Source organism: Dicentrarchus labrax, unplaced genomic scaffold, assembly GCF_905237075.1.
Source record: "Dicentrarchus labrax unplaced genomic scaffold, dlabrax2021, whole genome shotgun sequence".
Lineage (NCBI taxonomy): Eukaryota > Metazoa > Chordata > Actinopteri > Moronidae > Dicentrarchus > Dicentrarchus labrax.
The window spans coordinates 30,403,827-30,424,994 of record NW_026136705.1 but is presented as its reverse complement, the minus strand read 5'-3'; the positions used below and the strand labels follow the sequence as shown (position 1 = coordinate 30,424,994).

General features: G+C 38.7%; 3 protein-coding genes and 1 non-coding gene across 7 annotated transcripts; 2 read left to right on the top strand and 2 right to left on the bottom strand.

The window, feature by feature from the left end:
* Positions 1–47: 47 nt before the first annotated feature.
* On the bottom strand, positions 48–7,818 carry rab24 (RAB24, member RAS oncogene family). 4 transcript variants are annotated; one of them, XM_051400762.1, is made up of 8 exons: positions 7,649–7,818; positions 6,492–6,560; positions 5,407–5,485; positions 4,632–4,699; positions 4,369–4,468; positions 3,978–4,028; positions 3,263–3,349; positions 48–2,033 (listed from the first exon to the last, which is right to left on the bottom strand). In XM_051400762.1, exons 1-8 carry the CDS (start codon positions 7,763–7,765, stop codon positions 1,963–1,965), a joined length of 642 nt encoding a protein of 213 aa, XP_051256722.1. In that variant the 5' UTR covers positions 7,766–7,818; the 3' UTR covers positions 48–1,962. The 4 variants fall into 4 exon arrangements, with proteins under 4 accessions (XP_051256722.1, XP_051256723.1, XP_051256725.1 ...); XM_051400763.1 differs by having other exon boundaries at positions 48–2,030; XM_051400765.1 differs by having other exon boundaries at positions 3,290–3,349.
* Positions 7,819–10,566: 2,748 nt separating this feature from the next.
* On the top strand, positions 10,567–16,975 carry pgrmc1 (progesterone receptor membrane component 1). The gene is made up of 3 exons (XM_051400767.1): positions 10,567–10,907; positions 14,176–14,331; positions 14,568–16,975. Exons 1-3 carry the CDS (start codon positions 10,613–10,615, stop codon positions 14,660–14,662), a joined length of 546 nt encoding a protein of 181 aa, XP_051256727.1. The 5' UTR covers positions 10,567–10,612; the 3' UTR covers positions 14,663–16,975.
* Positions 16,976–17,850: 875 nt separating this feature from the next.
* trnal-caa (transfer RNA leucine (anticodon CAA)) lies at positions 17,851–17,961 on the bottom strand. Its single transcript has 2 exons — positions 17,924–17,961; positions 17,851–17,896 (listed from the first exon to the last, which is right to left on the bottom strand). It is a non-coding gene; the product is annotated as a tRNA-Leu (tRNA).
* A 197-nt stretch (positions 17,962–18,158) lies between these two features.
* Positions 18,159–20,799, top strand: LOC127364480 (cytochrome c oxidase subunit 7B, mitochondrial). Its single transcript, XM_051402069.1, has 3 exons — positions 18,159–18,286; positions 19,868–19,989; positions 20,570–20,799. The coding sequence occupies exons 1-3, from the start codon at positions 18,250–18,252 to the stop codon at positions 20,651–20,653; spliced, it is 243 nt and encodes an 80-aa protein (XP_051258029.1). The 5' UTR covers positions 18,159–18,249; the 3' UTR covers positions 20,654–20,799.
* The last annotated feature ends 369 nt before the right edge of the window (positions 20,800–21,168 follow it).

Genomic DNA, 21,168 nt, shown 5'->3' with positions numbered 1-21,168 from the left:
TACTGAGTTTCATAATGCAATTTAAGGTCTGTGAGAGCTTCGAAACATTCTTTTAACAAGCTTTTAATTTTACACATTTAACATATTTGTACAGTCGGTCAAACAGCCCTCAATAAAAAATATTGTGCATCAGAATATCAACACGTGAAACATCAACACATCAAAGCAGCAACACGAGGAAACTGGTGTCCGTTCGTTTCCTCCCGCCAACTTAAAAAAAAAGGCAATAAATTAGTGAGTCTTGAGGTTAAATATAGATGAGGACACGGAGATGACAGTTTGTACCTTATTACAACATTCGTTTCTTTTCTTCCTGCGTTGGTGAAATCTGCACTTTCAACACAGCGAAGGGGAACTTTCATCTTCTCTGGTAAACACAAACGTTTCACCGCCGCAGAGACGACTGAAGGAGAAGCCGACGGTCAGATTTCCATACGAGAACTTTTGCATTTGAAATTACAAAATAGAAAATTTAGAGATTTAAATGCTGAAAAGTGACCCGAAGGATTTTCCTTCAGTCGGCTGAAGTTGTGAAAACTTAACCAACCACCTTAAAATGAGCTTATTGTATTTCAGACAGAATCGAAGCGTCAGCAGCAAAAGGTCCTGTCACTATGGATGCATCATTACTGGATACTGAACTTCAGGCTGCACGCGCTCATTAGTGTTTCTCCTGCTGGCCCCGCCCACTTCATTACATCAGCATGACGTCATGGAAATAAAAATAGCTTTTCGGGGCTCTGGGAAGAATTTAATAAATATAAAACTTCTTTATACAAGGATTAATAATAAATGCTTGTACTTGTTGCAGTGCCACGAGTGGCCACTGGGGGGCAGCAGGGCGGAGTGGAGGCGCCGTATCCAGCTCTGTTAATACATCCATGGCCGTCACTTGGCAAAAGTTGTGGTAAACTATGAAGAGCCAAAACTGTAGAAGAGTGGTTCTCAACCGAGGAATTTAATATAACTATTATTTCATTGACTAAAAGTTTCTGTTAAGTTTCACACTGATATCCCATAATAACTCTCTGTACTGTAGATTAACTATCTGATCAGACCACATCTCATCAAATATGGGTCCGCTGGTTCGGAGCCAGAACTGGTTCCAGCTGTGTGTTTATTAGCTGTTTAGTGAGCAACTAATTTCTCACATCGATGTTACAATCGAGGCAACAATTAGTAGCATCATGGCATAAACCTTGGTAACAACAGCTAACACTGCAGAGAGTGATGTATTTATCAGCCATTTATCACGTAGATGTTATGAATTTAACATTGAGCTAGCAGACCAGCACCGGACCAGAACCAGCACCGGACCAGAACTAGCATTAGGTTCAATAAGGGGGTATTTGAGGTTGAGAACTGCTCTATAAAGCCACTTTGTACTGCGGGTTTAAGGCCTTTATAAAGATCATTGGTATCATTTCATTCCTGACTTTTCGTTTCAGTGACACCGGAGTGTTTTTACATCCTGGTCGGATTCACTCCTCTCATGAGGACTTTCCACCACAAGGTTTAAATAAAGTTGGAGGTAAACAAAAACGCTGTAAACAACCCATTCACCCTCCTGAAGCACTGCAGCCGCTACAACAACAATCAGCCTCGATCGAGTCCGCCGGGGTCGCCGTTTTCCTTCGCCAACGCAGAGGTCACCCTGCTTTAGATTGTTTGACACTGCAGCTTTTGGGGATATGTTCACTTCCAGCTCAGAGGAACAGCTGATGAGAGGATAAAACACGACACACAGCTGGGCGAGAAGCATTAAACCCGCCCAGCGACAGCAGGGGATCCTCTTCAGTTCTTTATGGCACAAAAAGAAACAAACTTATCTAACAAAGTATAAACATTCCTGCTTCATTTCTTTTCCTTGGATCAGAGTTATCCATCCAGCATTTCCAGGTTTTACTCCCAGTCGGAGAGGGAAGTTGACCGCGTCTTGTTTCCCTCCCCGGTTGCTCAGCATCAGTTGTTATGGCAACAGGAGTAGAAATATGAGTCTTTCTTCTGGCCCAAGTCGACGCCGGTTTCCTCTGCTGAAACAGAGGAAGAGACTTTATGTTCAAAATATTTAACTTAGCAGCTTTGGGATCAGTTCAGGAAGCAGACGACCGCTTCTCAGACACTTTATCAACACATTACCTGTTTTTACACTTTGGTTTTTGTACAGATTAAACAAACGAGATTTAACGTGTTAATTAGTGACCTTTTAAAGTGCTGCTGGGCAGAGACAGACCTTGTATCCAGGCCTTGAGCTAGGCTAACCCGCTGCTAGCTCTAGCTTCACATGTAGAATGAAGACATGAGTGTTGTTCTCATCCTCATATAAATAAGCTCCTAAATTGTCTAAATATGCCTTTAAGGGACTAATTCTGAACTAGCTTTATTTAAAATCGTGCAGTAAGAAATCTTTCCGTTGCATCTGGAAGCTTCTTTCACATCTGCTCTGCTTCACTTGTGGCGTTCCCCAGGGATCAATTCGAGGACCACTGTTGAGTCTCATATTTAAGTGACACAACATTAACGTCCACCGCTTTGCCAGTTATAATCTATTTATTCTGGCCCTTTCCCTTTCTTCTGTCAGAACCTGTAAGTCTTCTCAATCACAGACCTCAACAATAAGAGTTGTCGGGGGGGAATAAAACGCCTCGTCGGCCTGGAAAATCTAGCAACTCTGGCAAATGATTAAAGAGAATGAAACACGTTTTTCCAGAGATGATCATGAAAGTAAAAGAGCTTCCTTCTCATCTCTGTTGAGAATTGCACTCGCAGGCAGAACACTGAATTTATGAGCTGAAGCTCCAGCGGGGGAAACAGGAGTTCAGTTTGTTGGCGTTCGAGGACGTGGGTGAAACTCCGCAAGATTGAGACCATGGCTGATAAAACATGTCATTTGGCATGTCGAGAAAGTTTACTGGCACTAATTAAACAACAACAACAAAGATTATATGTTGTTTATGGCAAGTAAAACTTCAGGCCAGACTATGAAAGTGGAAAAAAACCCCATCAAACCTCAAAAATCTCATCAAAATTTGGCTATAATATTCGTATCAGGCTTTATTTTAATGACGTTAAAGGAGAAACTTAGTCCATTATAATGAGTTTATACCCAACGACAGTCAATACATACTTCTGATGTAGATTTTAATGCTTCAATAAAGCTTGACTTTGACATAATTAGATAGTTTTGGTCTTTGTGTGTCGTCTCCGCTGTGAGCTCAATCTGTAGTTATATTTTAAGATTATATAAAGAACTCAAACAAACCTGAGCGTGCGTGAAGGAAACACTCACCGGTCATATACTGGAAGGCGGTGCTGTTGTAATCCTCGGCGACTTTCTGGAACAAGTCATCTGTCAAAACAGAGGAAGAGCGAGGGGGCGTCAGTTTGCATCGGCTCATTCATCTCGACCTGATTACAAAACGAGTCCGCTCACATTCCTGATAGCTGATCTACAACACGCCAACACGCCAACACGCCGACAGCGCAGCAGCGAGTTCAAACAAGTTCACTTTCACCAAGACATCCTTCATCCCAGAATGCAACAGTGAAGGCAACAGACAGCTGTTACCACTGTGAGTTATAAGTAATAATCCTTAAGAGACATAGTTTATGTGTATTTCACATTATATTCAATGTATAACAAAGCTAGATTATGTTTGAGTATATGAGTTATATGAGTTTTCCTGATATTTTAAGTAGCTTTTTATACAATTCTCTAAGTTTATTATGTATTTAGAATCATTTTTAACAATCATACAGACTTAATAGACTCGTTTGGACAGATTCATTTTTCTATTTAGCTCTTTTCTGTTTATCAGTGAAGTTGTCAATATAACTTGTGTTCAGCAAATTTATATAACTATCCAACGTTGGTGTGTTTGTTGTGTCCATATTGTTCAGTATCAGAGATCTGAGGTGAATCCACTTCCTCAGCTGAGGTTAAATGCGTCCTGCAGATGACTGAAGCTGTGACTCACCCACGTTATTTCCCGTTTTACTGGAGGTCTCGAAATGCTGCGCACCGATCTCTGAAAGCAAAGAACAACAGCGAGGTTAAAGGTCAGATAGACGCCGGCAGAGAGAGAGAGAGAGAGAGAGAGAGAGAGAGAGAGAGAGAGAGAGAGAGAGAGAGACCATTACTGCCATTATTCCTGGGACAATGCAGACAAAAAAACAACAAAAGGAGTTATAGTGACGACCCAGATGACTCTTTAAACCTTTTAACATTACGAGTGCACACAGGAAGATACCGAAATAACCACCATGTACGGTGTCTGTTAGTCAGAGTTCTGTACATTGGTAACAACTGACCTCTGGTTAATATCACAGTGTATTTACAGAGATTCATTACAGTGAGACTGGGAATACCTTCAGCAAAGTCCTGAGCGTCATGGTAGTCGATTTGACGAATGCTGCGATCGGCTTCAACCAGGTCGTTCTTGGTTCCACACAGGTAGATCTTACAGTGCTGGAGTCGTATATAAACACATAATTATGGCCCGAAACAGGATTAAAAACATTCCACAATAAAGCAGATAAAACATACTGCATTAGTGTGTTATTACCACAATATAATCCTCAACCTTTATGATGAATCTCTATTACATTTAAAGTAGGAAAGGTTCTCTTACTTCCTCGCAGTTCTGCAGCTCCTTCACCCAGAACCGAGCTCGCTGGAAGCTGCTGCTGTCGGTCAGATCTGAAACACAAAGTTTAATATTATATTATATATTTACGACTTTATCCTCGTAATCCCCCCCAAAAAATGTTTTTTCCCCTCGTAGTCTGGCCCTAATACTCGAAATATACGAACACAAACACAATGTTTACTATTTGATCTGTGCTGTAAAGGTTTAACAGTACAACAAACAAATAAGACGGGAGGTAAAAGGAGGAGAAGGAGAAGATGAATAAAAGATGACAGCGGTGTGAATAATCCGCTGGGAAATGCCACCGGCCATTTCTTGAGAGACACAGCTTCCTCTCTGTGGAACAAACGAACGCTCAGGACGAACTCGACGCTCAGAGGAGGATCAATACCTCCAGTTGAACCTTTCCTTCGCTTCCTCTCAGCTTCATCATACTGCGACTGCTCTTCCTCTCTCTCCTCGCTTTAAACAATAAAGCCAATAATGAGGTCCCTGATGAGACGAAGCTGCTCAAATACAATAATTTATAGATTTTATCTGTTTCTAAGTACTGACACAATGTTTTTATTCTATTATTTCTGTTTAATTTATCGCATTATTTACAGAAAATATTGCGTTTAAAGTTAAATATGCCTCTGTGAGCTTGCGCATTAAGTGTGCATATTGCAGTAATGACTGTAAATGAAGTCCAGCTGTTACTAAAGGCCTCCGATATGGAGTCACTCCTCTATAAAGATGATCGGGAACAGGGATTCACCGTAGCAGACGATGGCGGCTCGCGCTCCTCTGTAGTAGATTCTGCTCATAGCTTCGTAGCGCTCGGATCCAGCTGTGTCCTGAGTGAGACGGAGGAAATACACACAGTAAAACACACAATAATAACTGCTTCCTGTTGGACATTTAATGCCTCAGAGCTGGTAGAGTATTAGTGGCAGATAAAAAGGAATAAACTTTGATTTCAAAATAAAAGTCATACTTTTGAGAATGAATCAAACTACTATCGTTATGGCTGCTTCTATAAAATACCTGTGAAGGAAGAACTGAAAGACTACTTCAGTAACAAGGAGATTATTTCTCTTTAAGCACATAAACACATAAAAAGAGGAGTCAGTCGTTCTCCTGACTTTATTTGATGGACCAGAGTTTATTCTCACATTTATTTTATTCTTAAACAAATCTTTCTCTGGATTTAGTTCGACTTTATTCTGAAAATGCCAAAAGATCTTCCGTATTCTCGGCACTATTAGTCTTCCGTAGAGATCTGATGTTACAGCCGCACACAGTCGACATTCCTACAACCCCCCGTGCAGGCTTTAAACTCTGTGTAATCCCCAGTGGGACAAACTCCACAGCTCTGAACCAATTTCCCCTCAATGCTGGAAAGTTAAAGGAATCACCAAAAACCTCTGAGTCCTGATTTTATTTTGGTTATAGTGTTTATTTATTTACTCAAATGTACATTAAACTGCTTATTTTCTTCATAACACAGCACCCAACTGTAGGCGTTCCAGTTGCATTGTGGGTAATGTAGGCAGCAGGTTTTAATAAGGAAGCATGTGAGGAATAAAAAAGATGATATTTATGTTCTGATGCATCGATTTTGATCCTTTTTTTTTTTTTTTTTTTTAAACTGTCCATATACGTCTGTCAGTCTTACAGGAGTGTAAAGCTCAGTCGGCTCTTTTAATCTTTAGTGTATATTTTTACTTCCTGGAGAAGAAGTTTCCTCCAGAAATAAACATCGTGAAGATGAGGGCAGCTGATGTGATGTGACTGCCTATCAGATCCAGAGCTCCGACTCTCACGCAGTCTCAAATTCATGCTGGGTGGCCTCTTACTCACCCATATTCCCAGGGTAATCACTTTCTCTCCAACCTGGATCGGTTTGGCAACGAAAGCGGCGCCGATCGTCTGTAAGGGAGAGAAAACAAACGCAGTAAAGCATCAGACGCTGGAGGAGGAGGAGGAGGAGGAGGAGGAGGAGTCCCTGCAGACCCAGAGCACTCTCAGTCTCATTACTGTTCTTTTTATTTTTTAATTTGATCAGTTCTTGCCGCTGTAAAGTGCCGATGACTCAGCAGATATTGCAACACATTTTAATTTAAATTCACACACACAGCCGGCTTCTACTCATACTAACAATAAATTGAGATTTAAAACAATAATTAAAAGACACACAGTCACACGGTGTCTCTCTCCCTCTGCCTGTGTTGTATCGCAGCCTCTCTGTGGTTTGTTTCCATAGCCGGTCTGCTCCGACTGAAACTGCTGTTTTTATCATCTACGTCGGTGAATTAAGGATTTATTTCCACCAAACCAGAGTTGGTGATTGTTGGAAAACAGTTTTGGTGAGTTTTTATTTTATTTCTGTCCCAATGTTTTAGTCTGAGATGCTGGTGTATATATATATAACCTTTATTTAAAGTATTAAAGTCTCAGGGAATATAACCACCTGATCATCCAAACACTCAGCTCCATACTCTTTAACCTGCAGCCTCACAGTGACAACAGGAAGTCACAGGAAGTGTCTGCACCCAGCCAAAGAGCGGTTACAGCACCCACGCACCCCCCCCCCGTGAAACCACAGCCTGACACCTTTGTGTCTGACTGACCTGGTGTTTGAGTTCTGATCATTTTGTATCAATTCATCAGGAAAAAAGTGAATTCAAATCAATTTTAAATTAAATAAATTGTGCAAAAAGCCACCGTATGACTTCCTATCACAGTTATTGAACAGATCACAAGATCAACATTAATACGAGACAGTCTTACAAAAATGCTTGTCTAATGCAGAATCTGCTTATAGAAACACACCGTAACATTGCTGCCTCCACAGTTCCTATCATTGCTTTCAGGCTTTAAGATGATCCCAGACTTTATTACCACAACCTCCCCCAGAGGCTCCACATACAGATACTGCCTTTCATCCCGGCAGCGGGCGGCGAGGCCTTCAGCTAATGGGCCGATACGGAGACTGAACCCGAGCAGCTGACACTCACGTTCTGGTACGGGCCGACCAAGAAGCGATGATGGACGTATCTCTCCACCAGGCTGGTCTTCCCCACGCTCTCCTTTCCCAGCATCACCACTTTGGCATCCACACGCATTGCGCTCATAGTAGACGGGTCGGGAACAGCCGAGCACGAGACCGGGAGGGCGGGGTGGGGGGGGGGGGGGGTGGGGGCTGAAATAACAGGACACACACAATGAATGAGGAGTCATAGATACTGTAAAGTCATTATTACCAAAATCTGAACTTTTTCTGGGATTTCTTACAAATCTTTTAACTTCCTCTTATCGTCTGTGGACGAGTGATCTCAGAGGTCAGAGGTCAACGGTTCCTAACAGAAACTGTGATTTCCCTCCAGACTGTAAATTAGGATTAAATATCCAAAATGATTCACTTTATAAAGATATGAAAGGATTAGTAAATATTATATAAGCTGCGTTTGATAATTATCATTTACCTGATGTTACAATAAAATGTTATTTATTTATTCTTAATTCACTAAATCATCTTAAAGTTCAACATGTCTGTTGTCCCTGCAGCAAGGTTATTATTATATTATTATATTATTAACGTTCACTGAAACTCAAACTCAGCATACATAAAGAACTACAACTAAACATTAATAAACTACAACTAAACATTAATAAACTAAAACTAAACATTAATAAACTACAACTAAACATTAATAAACTACAACTAAACATTAATAAACTACAACTAAACATTAATAAACTAAAACTAAACATTAATAAACTAAAACTAAACATTAATAAACTACAACTAAACATTAATAAACTACAACTAAACATTAATAAACTACAACTAAACATTAATAAACTACAACTAAACATTAATAAATAAAAACTGAAAGTAAAACTCAGCATAAATAACGTTATGTAACAAAAACTAAAACTAAAACTAAAAGTAAACATTAAGAAATAAAAACTGAAACTAAACATTAAGAAATAAAAACTAAAAGTAAACATTAAGAAATAAAAACTAAAAGTAAACATTAAGAAATAAAAACTAAACATTTGAAGCAGTAAAAAGATAAAAAGATTAAAGTTCTGGAAACTAACAGAAATTAAAACGAAATAAAAATAAAATCTATTTAAAAAATACAGAAACTATAATAATTAATTACAATAATAACCTTTATCTCAAAAACCTTCAGAAAAACAAAAGAGACTTTTAATAAAATCAGATTAAAGATTTTAATCTGATCACAAACATGAACATCACAACGTTAGCTCACCGAGCTAACAGCCGCTAGCGTCACTCAACGAGTCTCTCAGAACCGGAACCACCGACCGAACCGAGCCGAACCGAACCGGGGCGGTCGTCCGTTCCTACCGGGGCAGTGGTCCGTTCCTACCGGGGCAGTGGTCCGTTCCTACCGGGGCTGGAAGAGAAGACGGCGGCGGACAACCCGCTGGATACCGAGAGCTAACGTTAGCTTAGCTTCGCGCTGCTGCCGCCGCTGTTGCGCAGTGACGCGATGGTTCCGTTAGATTCCGTTACCGGACATCGGTTCAGTCGGTTTAACGAGACCTCGTCCGGTTCACTGGCGGGAACCCGCTGCCTGCAGCCGTTAAACGTTTCCGAGAAGAAGAACTCTCCATCTGAGCTTTGTTTGTTTGGGTCGGAACCAAAGAGGCCACAGAGGCGGTTTCCAGGGAGCGGAAGTGCCCGAATTAAAGAGACAATCACCGGAAGTGTGGATGCAGTGTTTACAATCCTTTCAAATTAAAATCAGTAATACTTTTATTAATTTTCAGTTGCTCACAAAACATTACAGAATATAAATAATAATGTTTCTGATTCTGATAATATAAGAACAATAATCATTTTAACTGTTATTGATCAGCTATTTGCACACATTCCAGGAATCTGACTCAATGTACAAACACAGAATAAATATAAATAAACAGGACAACAGGTCAACAAAACAAACTACTATGTACAGTTATACATATATAAACAAATAATACAGTAGCTCTGTAGCGGAGATATAATATCTAACACAATATATATAGAAAATAGAAAATGTATATAGGTATATATATATTATAATACAATATATGACAATATAGTGATAGAAGTATATGTATGCTGCAGTTTATGAGTTATATACTATAACTGTAAGTTTACAGTTCCCTCGTACAATGTGATTTTTTATTTTATTTTGTTTACCTTGTCTTTCATTTTTATTTTTTATTTCAAATGCATTGTTCTTTTATTTTCTCTTTTTTGATATGTGCATTTGTTTATTGTTTTTAATATTGGTGGATCATATTTGTACAATTTAAATTTGATCAATAAAAAATAATTTCAAATGAATTCATTTGTACATTTTTATTTTGCAATCTTATGTTTTATCTGTTTATCTCATATACAGTATATTATATTAATATATATTTATTTATAATAAATACATTTTAAAAAATTGTTTTGGTTGAATAAATATATTTTAAAATAAATAGATAAGTTAGCTACTTTTGTGGCATACTTACTGTTGAATACTTTATTTATAGGATTATAGGTTTTTGTTTTTTCATCCACAAATGTAAATATATTAAAACACAGCCCGTATTGTTGTTTTTTAAATTATTAGAAAACACTCCTCAGCTATTCTATTTTCTTTATTTTGTTAAGGTATAATCGTGTTAACAAAAAAGTCAAAAAATATGAAACAAAAAGAAATTATCGAAATAATGAGATAACATAATTAGCATAATAATTACTTTTAATTTCAAAATGTTATAGTTTTCATCTTATTTTGGTAAAGGACTTCCACGAGAAGCCGATTGGTCAGAACCGTTGAGTGACGCCTCTAAGGCTGCAGCTCTGATTGGTTGAGAGTTCATGAGCTCAACCAGTCCCACCCAACACACACACATACACTCTCCTCCACACACACACACACACAGCAGCGGACACAGAGAGAACCAACATGGCTGAAGCGGAGGAAAGCGAGTTAACTTCTGGAGGAATTTTTCAGGAGATCTTCACCTCCCCGCTGAACCTCACCCTGCTCAGCCTCTGTCTGTTCCTCCTCTACAAAATCTTCCGCGGAGACAAACCGCCGGAGCTCGGCGAGATGGAGAAGCCGCTGCCGAAGCTGAAGAAGAGAGACTTCACCCTCGCAGAGTTGAAGCCCTACGACGGACTGGAGAACCCGCGGATCCTCATGGCTGTCAACGGGAAAGTGTTCGACGTGACCAGAGGGAAGAAGTTCTACGGGCCAGGTAACGTCACCCGAGGCTGCGCACGTTATAGTCTGTCCTCGCGCTCGCGTTTCGAACGTAACGTCACCAACGGCCGCTCGCGAGAAACCGTTGGTTCAGTTTGAATTTCTGTGACGCGGTGGCAGCTCACCGACATTAGTACCGGTTAAAAGTCGTTATTTAACGTTTATTTTTTTTATAAAGTGTTACATTTGTAACTGTAGGCTAACGCCACGCCCCCTCCAGTTCGCTAGCCGAGATCCCGTTTCACAACATCAGAGATCGTCTGTGGAAGAAGTTGAGTTACCCCGTAGGAAATAAAATAACTTAGCCGCCGCCATGTTTCGAAAGTTTTTAAGAAAGCTTTATTAAGAATAAAAATTCGCGATCACAATATATAAATTTTTTGTTAAAGGTCAAATACGTGAGAAAAAACAGCATTATAATGTACCCTGGCCCACAAATCTTATCTCCAGACCTGATTAAACATATTTTATTTGGTACAGACGCCAACAGATATCACATCAACATAATAGTTTAATTGTGATGCTAAAATGATAACTTCTGACTATCTTTGGCCACTTCCTCGCTAGATTTAGCAACTTTTCCGACTCTCAGTGACTTTATTTTAAAAAGCAACTAGCAACAAACTTAGCAGGGACCATCAGACAAAATGTGAGAAATATATTAGAATATATTATATTGTAATTAATTCCCATACATGCTGAGTAATCGCAGTCCATAGCTCTTTCCCTAACAGCACCGATGTCTCTGCCTCTCCTCTTGGGATGTTCTCAGGCAGTTAGTAGGTGTGGCGTTCAGGGAACGTTTGACCTTCTCTCTCTGGATTAGTGTTTAAATATATATGTAAATATATATATGTAAATAGTTTGTTTGAGCTTGTAAATATTTAAATAGTTTGTTTGATCATCTCCCTCTCTTGTAGATTTTATTATTTTATTTTAAACATTTGATGTCCCTGACTGTAGTTAGTTTATGGTTAAATTATAATTATTATAATTATGTTTGTGTGTCTGTAATTGTCAGAAACCGATTTGCATTTGCAGTTTTCAGTGAATCATTAATTAATCAGTTAGAAATAAACAAGAAACTCACCAATGACTTAAAGAATAAATAAGAGTGATTCCAACGTTTTATTCAGATATAAGTGGACTCAGTGAACAACTAGCAGAACTTGGAAGAAAGTTGACTGAAATAAAGTTACTGAACTATATTTATTATGTAGAATTAAAAAAAAAAACTTTAATTTGAGATAATGGTGGTTTCAACATGGCGGACTCCCTAGAAGAGTCTCTCTCTGTAGATAAAAACAGCTCGTTCTGAGTTAACAGAAACATAACAGTTGGTATTTTCCGGTGATCTTACACCAAAAGTTGATTTAATAGAAACTCGTATATCTGTTGTTGTTTGCAGCTTTTGAAGCGATTATCGTCTCCAGTTCTCTGAAGGAAGAATCTGCTCCGTCATTCCTCATTGTCACATTTCTGGAAACAGACGCAGAGTCAGACCTCTCTGTTTTTATCTTATCTCCGATGGTAACCTCTGTGGCGTGTAACCTCTGGCCAGCATAAATAATAGCTCACACGCAAACCCTGCACACCCTGCACACCCAACCCTACGGCCAAAACTCCTGCTCCTTTCATTAAAGGGATTTAAAATACACCCACAGGACGGCGAGGTGGGTGTCTTTCTCAAGGACACTTTTTTAAACTCGTAACATTCAGAGCTCGAATTGTTTAAAAGTTTTGGTGCAGATATAAAAAGAAGAAGTCAAATGTCTTGAATGTTAAATGTTATCCTGACACAAGCTTCTGTATGAGAACTTTAACTAAACTACAGTCTAAAAATGGCCAAAACAATGTTTGAGTCAAGAAATATCTGATGAAAGAATGAAGATAGAAAGTCAAAATTATGAGATAAAATCATTTCCACAACCTTGAAAGTAAAAAATGTTCATGTTGAGTTAAAATTGAGATAAAAAAAAGTTGAAATTATGAGATAAAATAATTTGCATAATTTTAGAAAAAAGCTGATAACTTAATACTAATAAGTCCTGATAATAAAAAAAATTTTCATGTTAAGTTAAAATTTAAATATGTCCAAATTTGGGGATAGAAAGTCAAAAGTATCAATATAATGAGAAAACGGTCTTAACACAAGCAACTGTATATATCTTACCTAAACTACAGTCTAACAATGCACAAAAACAAGTTAAAATCAAGAAATATGTGAATAAAGAAAGAGTAAGCCACATTTTTACCATCCACGCTTTAGATCTTAAGTAATCAGAGGAACAAGCTGAGCTAACGTTAGCAGCAGAAATATATTCCAGTATATTATATTGTAATTAATTCCCAATTAATCGCCGTACACAGCTCTTCTTCCGGGGTCTCTTCCTCTCCTCTTGGGATGTGCGCCGGCCGCCAGCAGGCGTTCGAGCGTCTCTTTCTGGATTAGCTTGTTCCTGTAGCTTAGCCCGAATGCAAATAGTTTGTTTGTGCTTGTAAATATTGAAATAGTTTGTTTGATCCTCTCCCTCCCTTTGTAGATTTTATAGAGAATGTTTTTTGTGTGTTTGAAAGCTGCAGAACGAAAACAAACCTGTTGTTTGAAACTCATTCAGTGAAGCACACTGGGCTCAGTAACAGCTGCTCACTGTAGTTTTTAAGCAAAGAGTCAATGGTTCGGGACTATTTTCAGCTGTGGATTAATACACATTAGGTTCCTTTAGTGAGCGGGACGCTGTATGTGGGAGTTATAGTGGCGATTAATAACTGCAGCAGTGTTTTTATTCATCTTTGGACAACAATGGCGCTCTGTGGGACAAAGGAATAAGATACTGTAATATATCTGACTTCGGCTCAACAGATAAGACTTTACAGTAGGATGAGTTCATTGTTGGTTTTCATCTTTTCTTGTGAAAATGATAGAATATCACCACGCTAATGCTGTATGATCTGGAAGTAGAAAAACCTGGCACAATGAAAACCATTAGTTCATAAAAATGTTTAAACTTATAAACATTTCCGTCTTTTTATTGTGATTTATCTGCTAAAAGGTAAAAAAAAATGTGTGTAAAATGTTATTATCTATTAAATGGGCTTTAAACGATCCTGGGCATTCAGATTAATGCACTTAACATGTATTACTTTCTTCCCCAACTCTGATTGAACCTGAACATCAGACGAGCACCGAGACATTCCCGGTAGTTTGGTGTAATAGTGTTGCCGTTGTTGTTGAACGTCCAGCTCACTGTGTGTCTCTACAGACGGGCCGTACGGAGTGTTTGCGGGCAGAGACGCGTCCAGAGGTCTCGCTACCTTCTGCCTGGAGAAAGAGGCGCTGAAGGACGAACCCGACGACCTCTCCGACCTGAACGCCATGCAGCAGGAGAGCCTCTCTGAGTGGGAGACCCAGTTCACCTGTGAGTGCAGATGTGACCAGATGTTCACGCTACAACAGCCGCTTGTTAGACAGAAAAAAGCAGAAATGACGCAGTTTTTCTGCGACTAATTAAAAGTTCATCGACTGCTGAGACTTTAGGTTTTTCATTACCACCAGAAGCTTTTAAACCTTGAGAAGAGTTTCCTCTGGACGAAGCGTTCCAGCTTTGTCCCTGACGTTACCGAGGCTGTAAATAACTTTGTTTCTCTTCCACAGTTAAGTACGACTACATCGGCAAGCTGCTGAAGCCCGGAGAGGAGCCCACAGAGTACACAGACGACGAGGAGGGAAAAGACAAAAAGACGGACTAGACAATGAAAGCCGGAAGGAAACCTGATGGATGCCTTAATGTCTGTTTGTGATGCCTTTGAGGGCCGCTCGGAGAAAACGCTCCCGTATGCATTCTAGTATTTTTGCACCGTCACAATCCTGGATTTTATATTCCGACTGAATCCCATTTATCTCATTTGAAGGCATTAACAGTTAAATGTACGCATCCCGAAGTAGCGCTGGTAGAGTTTAGATCAGTTGATGTTTAAATGCATCGGACCAGCTGTGGATGAATCTGCTCGTTCACATCGGTTCATCCACAGCTCTGTTGTTTATGTCGCTGCTGGTGTGTTTGCAGGTTGGACACATTCCTTTCGGCTCCGCTCGCATTGAAAGAAACGATCTCAGGAAGTAGTTTCATCGAGGGTTCGACGCCCGAGGACACAGTTCCTAACCTGGGTCTTATTCTTCTAGTTTCACAGCAGCCATTTTCACATGAACTAGTAGGGTAAACCAGTGATACCTCTTAAAGGTCTCTTCTGTTTCATGTTAAAATGGCTGCTGTGAAAAAGGTCTTCAGTCTGATTATGGGTCTTGCTCACTTTGCACTCACCACCTCCATTACAGAGGTTTAGGTTTTGTCACATACTTCGAGTTGAGCTGCTCTTGGTTTGGAAACAATGGCGGCTTTATGGTCTGTTTTACTCTAAATGGGACCATCAGTTACTAAATGAACATCATGCTGTATGGAAGAAGACTGAAACTAGAGACTGAGACCAGAAACTCATCAGGAAACTGTTTACTGAGCTCATACATCAACTGAGAAGTCGACTCGTTTCCCCATAAGACTGAATGGTATCTGTGTGTTATTGCAACCAATGGAGCCGCCCCCTGCTGGCCGTTACATAAAATACCGGTTTAAGACACTTCACAGACTCAGAAGCTCTGTCTGTTATAAACACTGTCGATGATTAAGGACACACAAACGCAAATTAAACAAGATAACAACAGTTTTACAAACAAAAGCTAGTTTAGCTTAGCCGGTAAAATTCCAACAAGGTCCAACTGCAGCACCTCAATTATTTCCAGGTCATATAGTTCACATTATTACATTATTATTATTATTATTATTATTATTATTATTATTATATGAAATATTAACCAGGTTGCTGTTTGTGATGTCACTAACAGAACACCTCTTACAAACCTTTAATTTAACACTGAACGTTTCCGTACATTAGATTTATCTCAGCTCCGCTCTGAATCTTTACAACCAGAGTGCAAAGTTACCGTGACCCAGCGTCAGGATGGACGCCGCTACGAGAGGAAGACCCGGGCCGAGTGGACCGAGCCCCGTTGAGCCGATGTAAAGATTGTTTCGTAAACAGATGTGATGGAAGCACTTTCTCCTGATAAACCGCGTTACCGGTTAGAACGTCGTACAGATGTTTGTTTCACATCGTGTTGTTTCTGCTGTCTCAAACTTTTTAGTGTTGATTTCTGTCGAGACGTTTCTCTTTAAACAATCCTGAGACTTTGGCGGCGTTCACACTATTCCAGGTCCAGGTCTTCGATCTCAGCGGACAGTCTCTGGTTGCTGTCTCTCAAATATGAAGATTTTAAGCTTTTCTTTGCTTTATAAACTATATAATTTGACTTCCTTTATATTTTGGACTGTAGGTCAGACTATATAAGTAATGTGCAACGGGTTTTATTCCCCCAAAAACAACTAAAATATGAAACCTTCATTCACACGCAGTAGCGTTTCTAGTAGGGATGAGCGAGTACGCCATTATCTGTATTTGTACGTGGAGTGGGCGGGGCTTAAACATGGAGTGGGCGGGGCTAACACAACATTAAAGCCTGAAATTGATCAGAAGTTGAAATATTTTTAAGAAAAATGTTTCTGATGAAGGAGAATGATTAACAGAAAGAGAGTTTTCTTTATAAAAGTTGCTGTACTGGTATTTACAAATACAGATTTTGGTATATTTTAGTACATTATCTGTACTGTAACACAAAAGGCTTCATCACTTCTCAACATCACAGAAAACCATAAACATAAAGTAACTCTCATTCAGCTCATGGTTGGTTCACATTGTCTTTGACACTAAATCCTCAAATGGATCAAAGAATCAAACGTTTATTTTAGAGAATATTGTTAATTTTCAACACTGAAGTTTTATGGAAGGACTCGATCGTCCGTTAACGATGTTTCTCTGCAGAGATCGGACGCTTTTCAGATTCAAAGAGGGAACTTTTTCCAGTATGCATGTACATACATAAACTAAATGTCATAATACTGTTATAATCCTGAAAGTGATATTTTGATTTAATAAAGAAAATGACCAAAATGAAGACTCACTCTTTATTCCTCTGCTTTTATTTTAAAGCTCTTAAATGAAATAACAACACGACTTACTGAATGAACACACATTGATTGGACTTACTCACAGTATATTTAACATATAGTTTATTCTCAAATTACATACAGTGTATTTAAATATCTCCTGTGAACCATATTAATGATTTAATGTCTCTTAATGTTCTTACCACCATGTTGGTTTTACAGATTATAGTTACTACTATACTGATATTTTCCTCCTCTCAGTATCATTAAATACTGATTTTGTTGTCTTTGTGTATTATCTTTAATATTAATTGTAAATTGCATTAGTTGATTAATTAGAAGTTTTAGTCTTTTTTTTTTAAATAAAATGTGGCATAATTAAAGCTAAGAGAAATATTCATGAGGCAAGAGCAGAAATATAAGCTGATTTAATTGTAAACTCACAAATGTCATTATTTGCTTGGAAAATGAAGATATTTTAACTCACACAATAGTAAAGCAGTGAATATTAATTTCTAAAGTCTGTAATAGTAGTATATTAGTAGTAGTAGGAATATTTTGTGTGTCAGTATTTGGATGTTTATTGTTTATGAAGGATCTCCATTAGTTGTCTTCCTGGGGTCCTAAACATACAGAACAAACAAACAATGAGAAAATATGATCATAAACTTAAACAACAACAACGAATAACAATTAAATGAACATAAGAATAAAAGAAGAAACAAACCTAACAATCATATGTTCTTATACCGTTACATTGCAGGAGATTTCTTTATATCTCTCTAAAAGTTGTTGTAGAGAGCATATATTGATTATCCAAACACTACTATGTTTTGTTTTGTTGTTTTTTTATAATCATGAAACACAACAAAAGGTATGTGTCAGAAGTGGGATTCGAACCCACGCCTCCATTCGGAGACCAGAAGTCCCGTATCTGCGGAAGGAGATAATCCTTGAGTCTGGCGCCTTAGACCACTCGGCCATCCTGACACGGTGCTCTAAACAGGAGCCAGTTACAGTTTTATCTATTAAACCGCGGCCGTAAACGTATAAAGTGTCTATAGGTTGATGTATTTATGGCAGAAATAAGCATACATTGCTTTATGAGTGTGTTTTAATCTCTGAAAATGTATATTTCACTCCCGTTTAATACACTTTCGGCGTTTAGATCGGGTCTGCGCATGCTCCCATTTAGCAGTCGTAACTTCCGGCGTGTGTTCGTGCGGCAGCCATATTTCACTTCCGTTGTTCAAGGGTAACTGAACGCAGCTCGTCGACATGTACCGGTTCGCTAAAGCCGCCGTGAACATCTCCGGTAAGAACCCGGGACGTTAACAGAAGTATGTGTTGTCTTTATACATTTATAGCGGAGGACGGGTCAATAGCAGCCGGGCTCGAACACGAGCCGCCCGCCGTCGCTCTGTGACCGCGGTCAGCGTGCTAACAGCGAGCTAATGCTAACAGCAGCCTCTCCAAATGTTTATGTGATTAAATTATCTTTTTATCTTTTTATCTTTTTATCTTTAATAACTTAAAGTAGTTTGTTTTTTAGTGTTAAATCTCGATGTAGGCTTTTAAACAGATTTTATTAAGGTGTCATTGTCTGACACACAGACCTTTATAAACAGGATAATCAGAATTATATTTATATTTATTTAATCATTTATGTTTATTTCCTGTAGTTATAGAAATATACTTTAGTGTTTTAAAATGTGAAGATTCGTTTAGTAGTCCTGATGATGCACATGAAATCGGACTGTGTGATAAAGGAAGGGCAAATAAGGACAGTCTCATTATCCGGCTGTTGCAGGAACCATTTCTTCCATTTATTATTGTTTTTAGTGTAATCAATAATAATTTCAGATATGGGCTAATATCACCAATAATGGAGCATTTAACTGTAATTTAATTGGAAATGTTTCCCCATTTTCTTTCAGCAACTTTTGGCAGCAGCTCTTCTCAAAGTACCTAAAACTATTTTAATGCAGAGTATTTCTGCACACTGCGGTACAAACATCATTATTCTCATTATTCTGACTGATATTGCAACATCATTCACTATTAATGAGGGAATGAGCATATTTACCATCACACAGGTCATTTTCCCTGAATAAAATCTAACATATACACCTTTAACCTTTCAGCAAAGCGTCAGTGATTGGTTATTGGTTATTGGTTATGAAGCTGGCTATATTGAGGTTAATTGTGCAGCCTCAGTGGTTTTATAGATCATATGTTTGAACGCAGCCCTGTCTTTGTTGTATTTACAGGAGGTGGCTCAGTGTGAACGGGATCATACGAGGCCACCATGTGTCCACAGTGTGAATTACTGTCTGAGATCAACCAATGTTAGCTGAGTCCGTTTTAATCAGAATATTCAGCTTTATGAGTCCTGCTGATTTTACATTTGACATTATTTTCAGTTTCATTGTTTTTTTAAGCTCTATAAGTTATCAGGGTTTATACAAAGTCTTGAACGTTTGGGAAATCATTGATTCCTTTAATTGTTATATTTCCAGTTAGGAAGCTTAGAATAATTCTTTATTTTCAACATAATTTGGTGTTTTCATTGACACAGTGAGAATAATCTTTTATTAATTATTGTGTCCTGTCACTGGTCCTTCATAGCTAGATAATGTCCTCTGCTGCACTCGTTGCATAATCATGATCAAAACATACAAAGTCGATATGAAACACTGGTAAAATAAACAAAGTGACCAGTGAAAGGAACTTGGATGTGATGATAAAGTTTTATACATTTAAATGCTGTGAAAGTGCCTGAAACATGGTTGAATTTTGCTCTTTAAAAGCCGTTCGAACGGTGAGTTATAGAGAACATAAGTTTGTAAAAAATGCCCCGTCATAACCACAAGTACTGTGTTTTGTTGTGGTCCAGGTCAGGCCGTGAGGCAGGCGAGGCAGGTGAGGCATGGATCCACCGCCCCAGACTTCCACGCCAAGTACGGCAACGGCCTGATGATCGGAGGCACCGTCTTCTGCACGGCTGTGTGGGCATACGTAAGCGTTTATTTATAAATACGACCTGAACGGACACACAGCGGCTCACAGGGGAGCTTCAGGTTATAAGTGCCACATTTTGACGTCAGGAGAAGTGAACGGGACATACTGATACCTCCCAGACTCTCCTGTCACAATACAGAAAACTGAAGTCTAATAGAGAGAGACTGTAAATCTTAAGTAACATGCTATTTTAAACTGCAAATTTAAAAAAATAACAACTTCTAATTGGGCTTTCAGAGTTAAAAAAGGTCTGACTTTGACCATAGACAGTTTTATTATTTGTCTATTTTCTGTCTTTCAGTTGTTAGATTATTCAGGTTTAGCTTTGGCAGGATTCCCACATGTCCTATAAAACCTGGAAATGTATTAAAATGATGAACTATCTTGGAACTAAATCCCAGTTAGAGGAAACCTGCAGTCAGTTGCGAGAGCTTTAAAATCAGCTGTGGTGAGAACAGAACAGTGTACCTTAAACAATGAGCGCCGTCCTCTGGGAACCCTGTTAGGTGTGAAATTGGAGTCGACTGTTTAATTGTGTGACGATAAAAAGTGAAAACGAACTCCTGTCTGTGTGCAGGTGCTGACTCAGACCGGCATCACCTGGAATATGTCACCTGTTGGGAAGGTGATGCCCCAGGAGTGGAGAGAGGCCGAGGAGTGAAGAGCCGCCATGACTCACCCACTTCCCACCTAATAATAATAAACAATAATAATAACAATAAACCTTCTGGTTGTACAGATGAATGACGCCTGTGTTTGTTCCAACATGTTACTGTTTCCAAATAAATTAAAGTGTGATTTCACTGATCAGTTTGTTCTTTTAATCTGTGAACAGAAGCTCTGTTTGTTACAATGATTGTGTGATTACTATCATATAGTGCTGCTTTTTTATACCCTTTGTTACTGTACATTTACCTAAAAACAGAAAGTCACTGCTGAGGAACAAAATGTGAACAATTGTGAGATTGATGAAGCTGATTTTCATCCATTCGAGTTGAACTCTGGTGGTCAGAGAGAATAAAAACACCACAAAACAAACTAATCTCTATATCTTTCTCATTTATCAGGGGTGGAAGAAGTATTTTAACAAAGTAAAAGTAGTTTAAAAATAGAAATCTTGATTTTAAAATGTTACCAAAGTAAAAGCACAGAACTATTGGCAACTGAATGTAACAA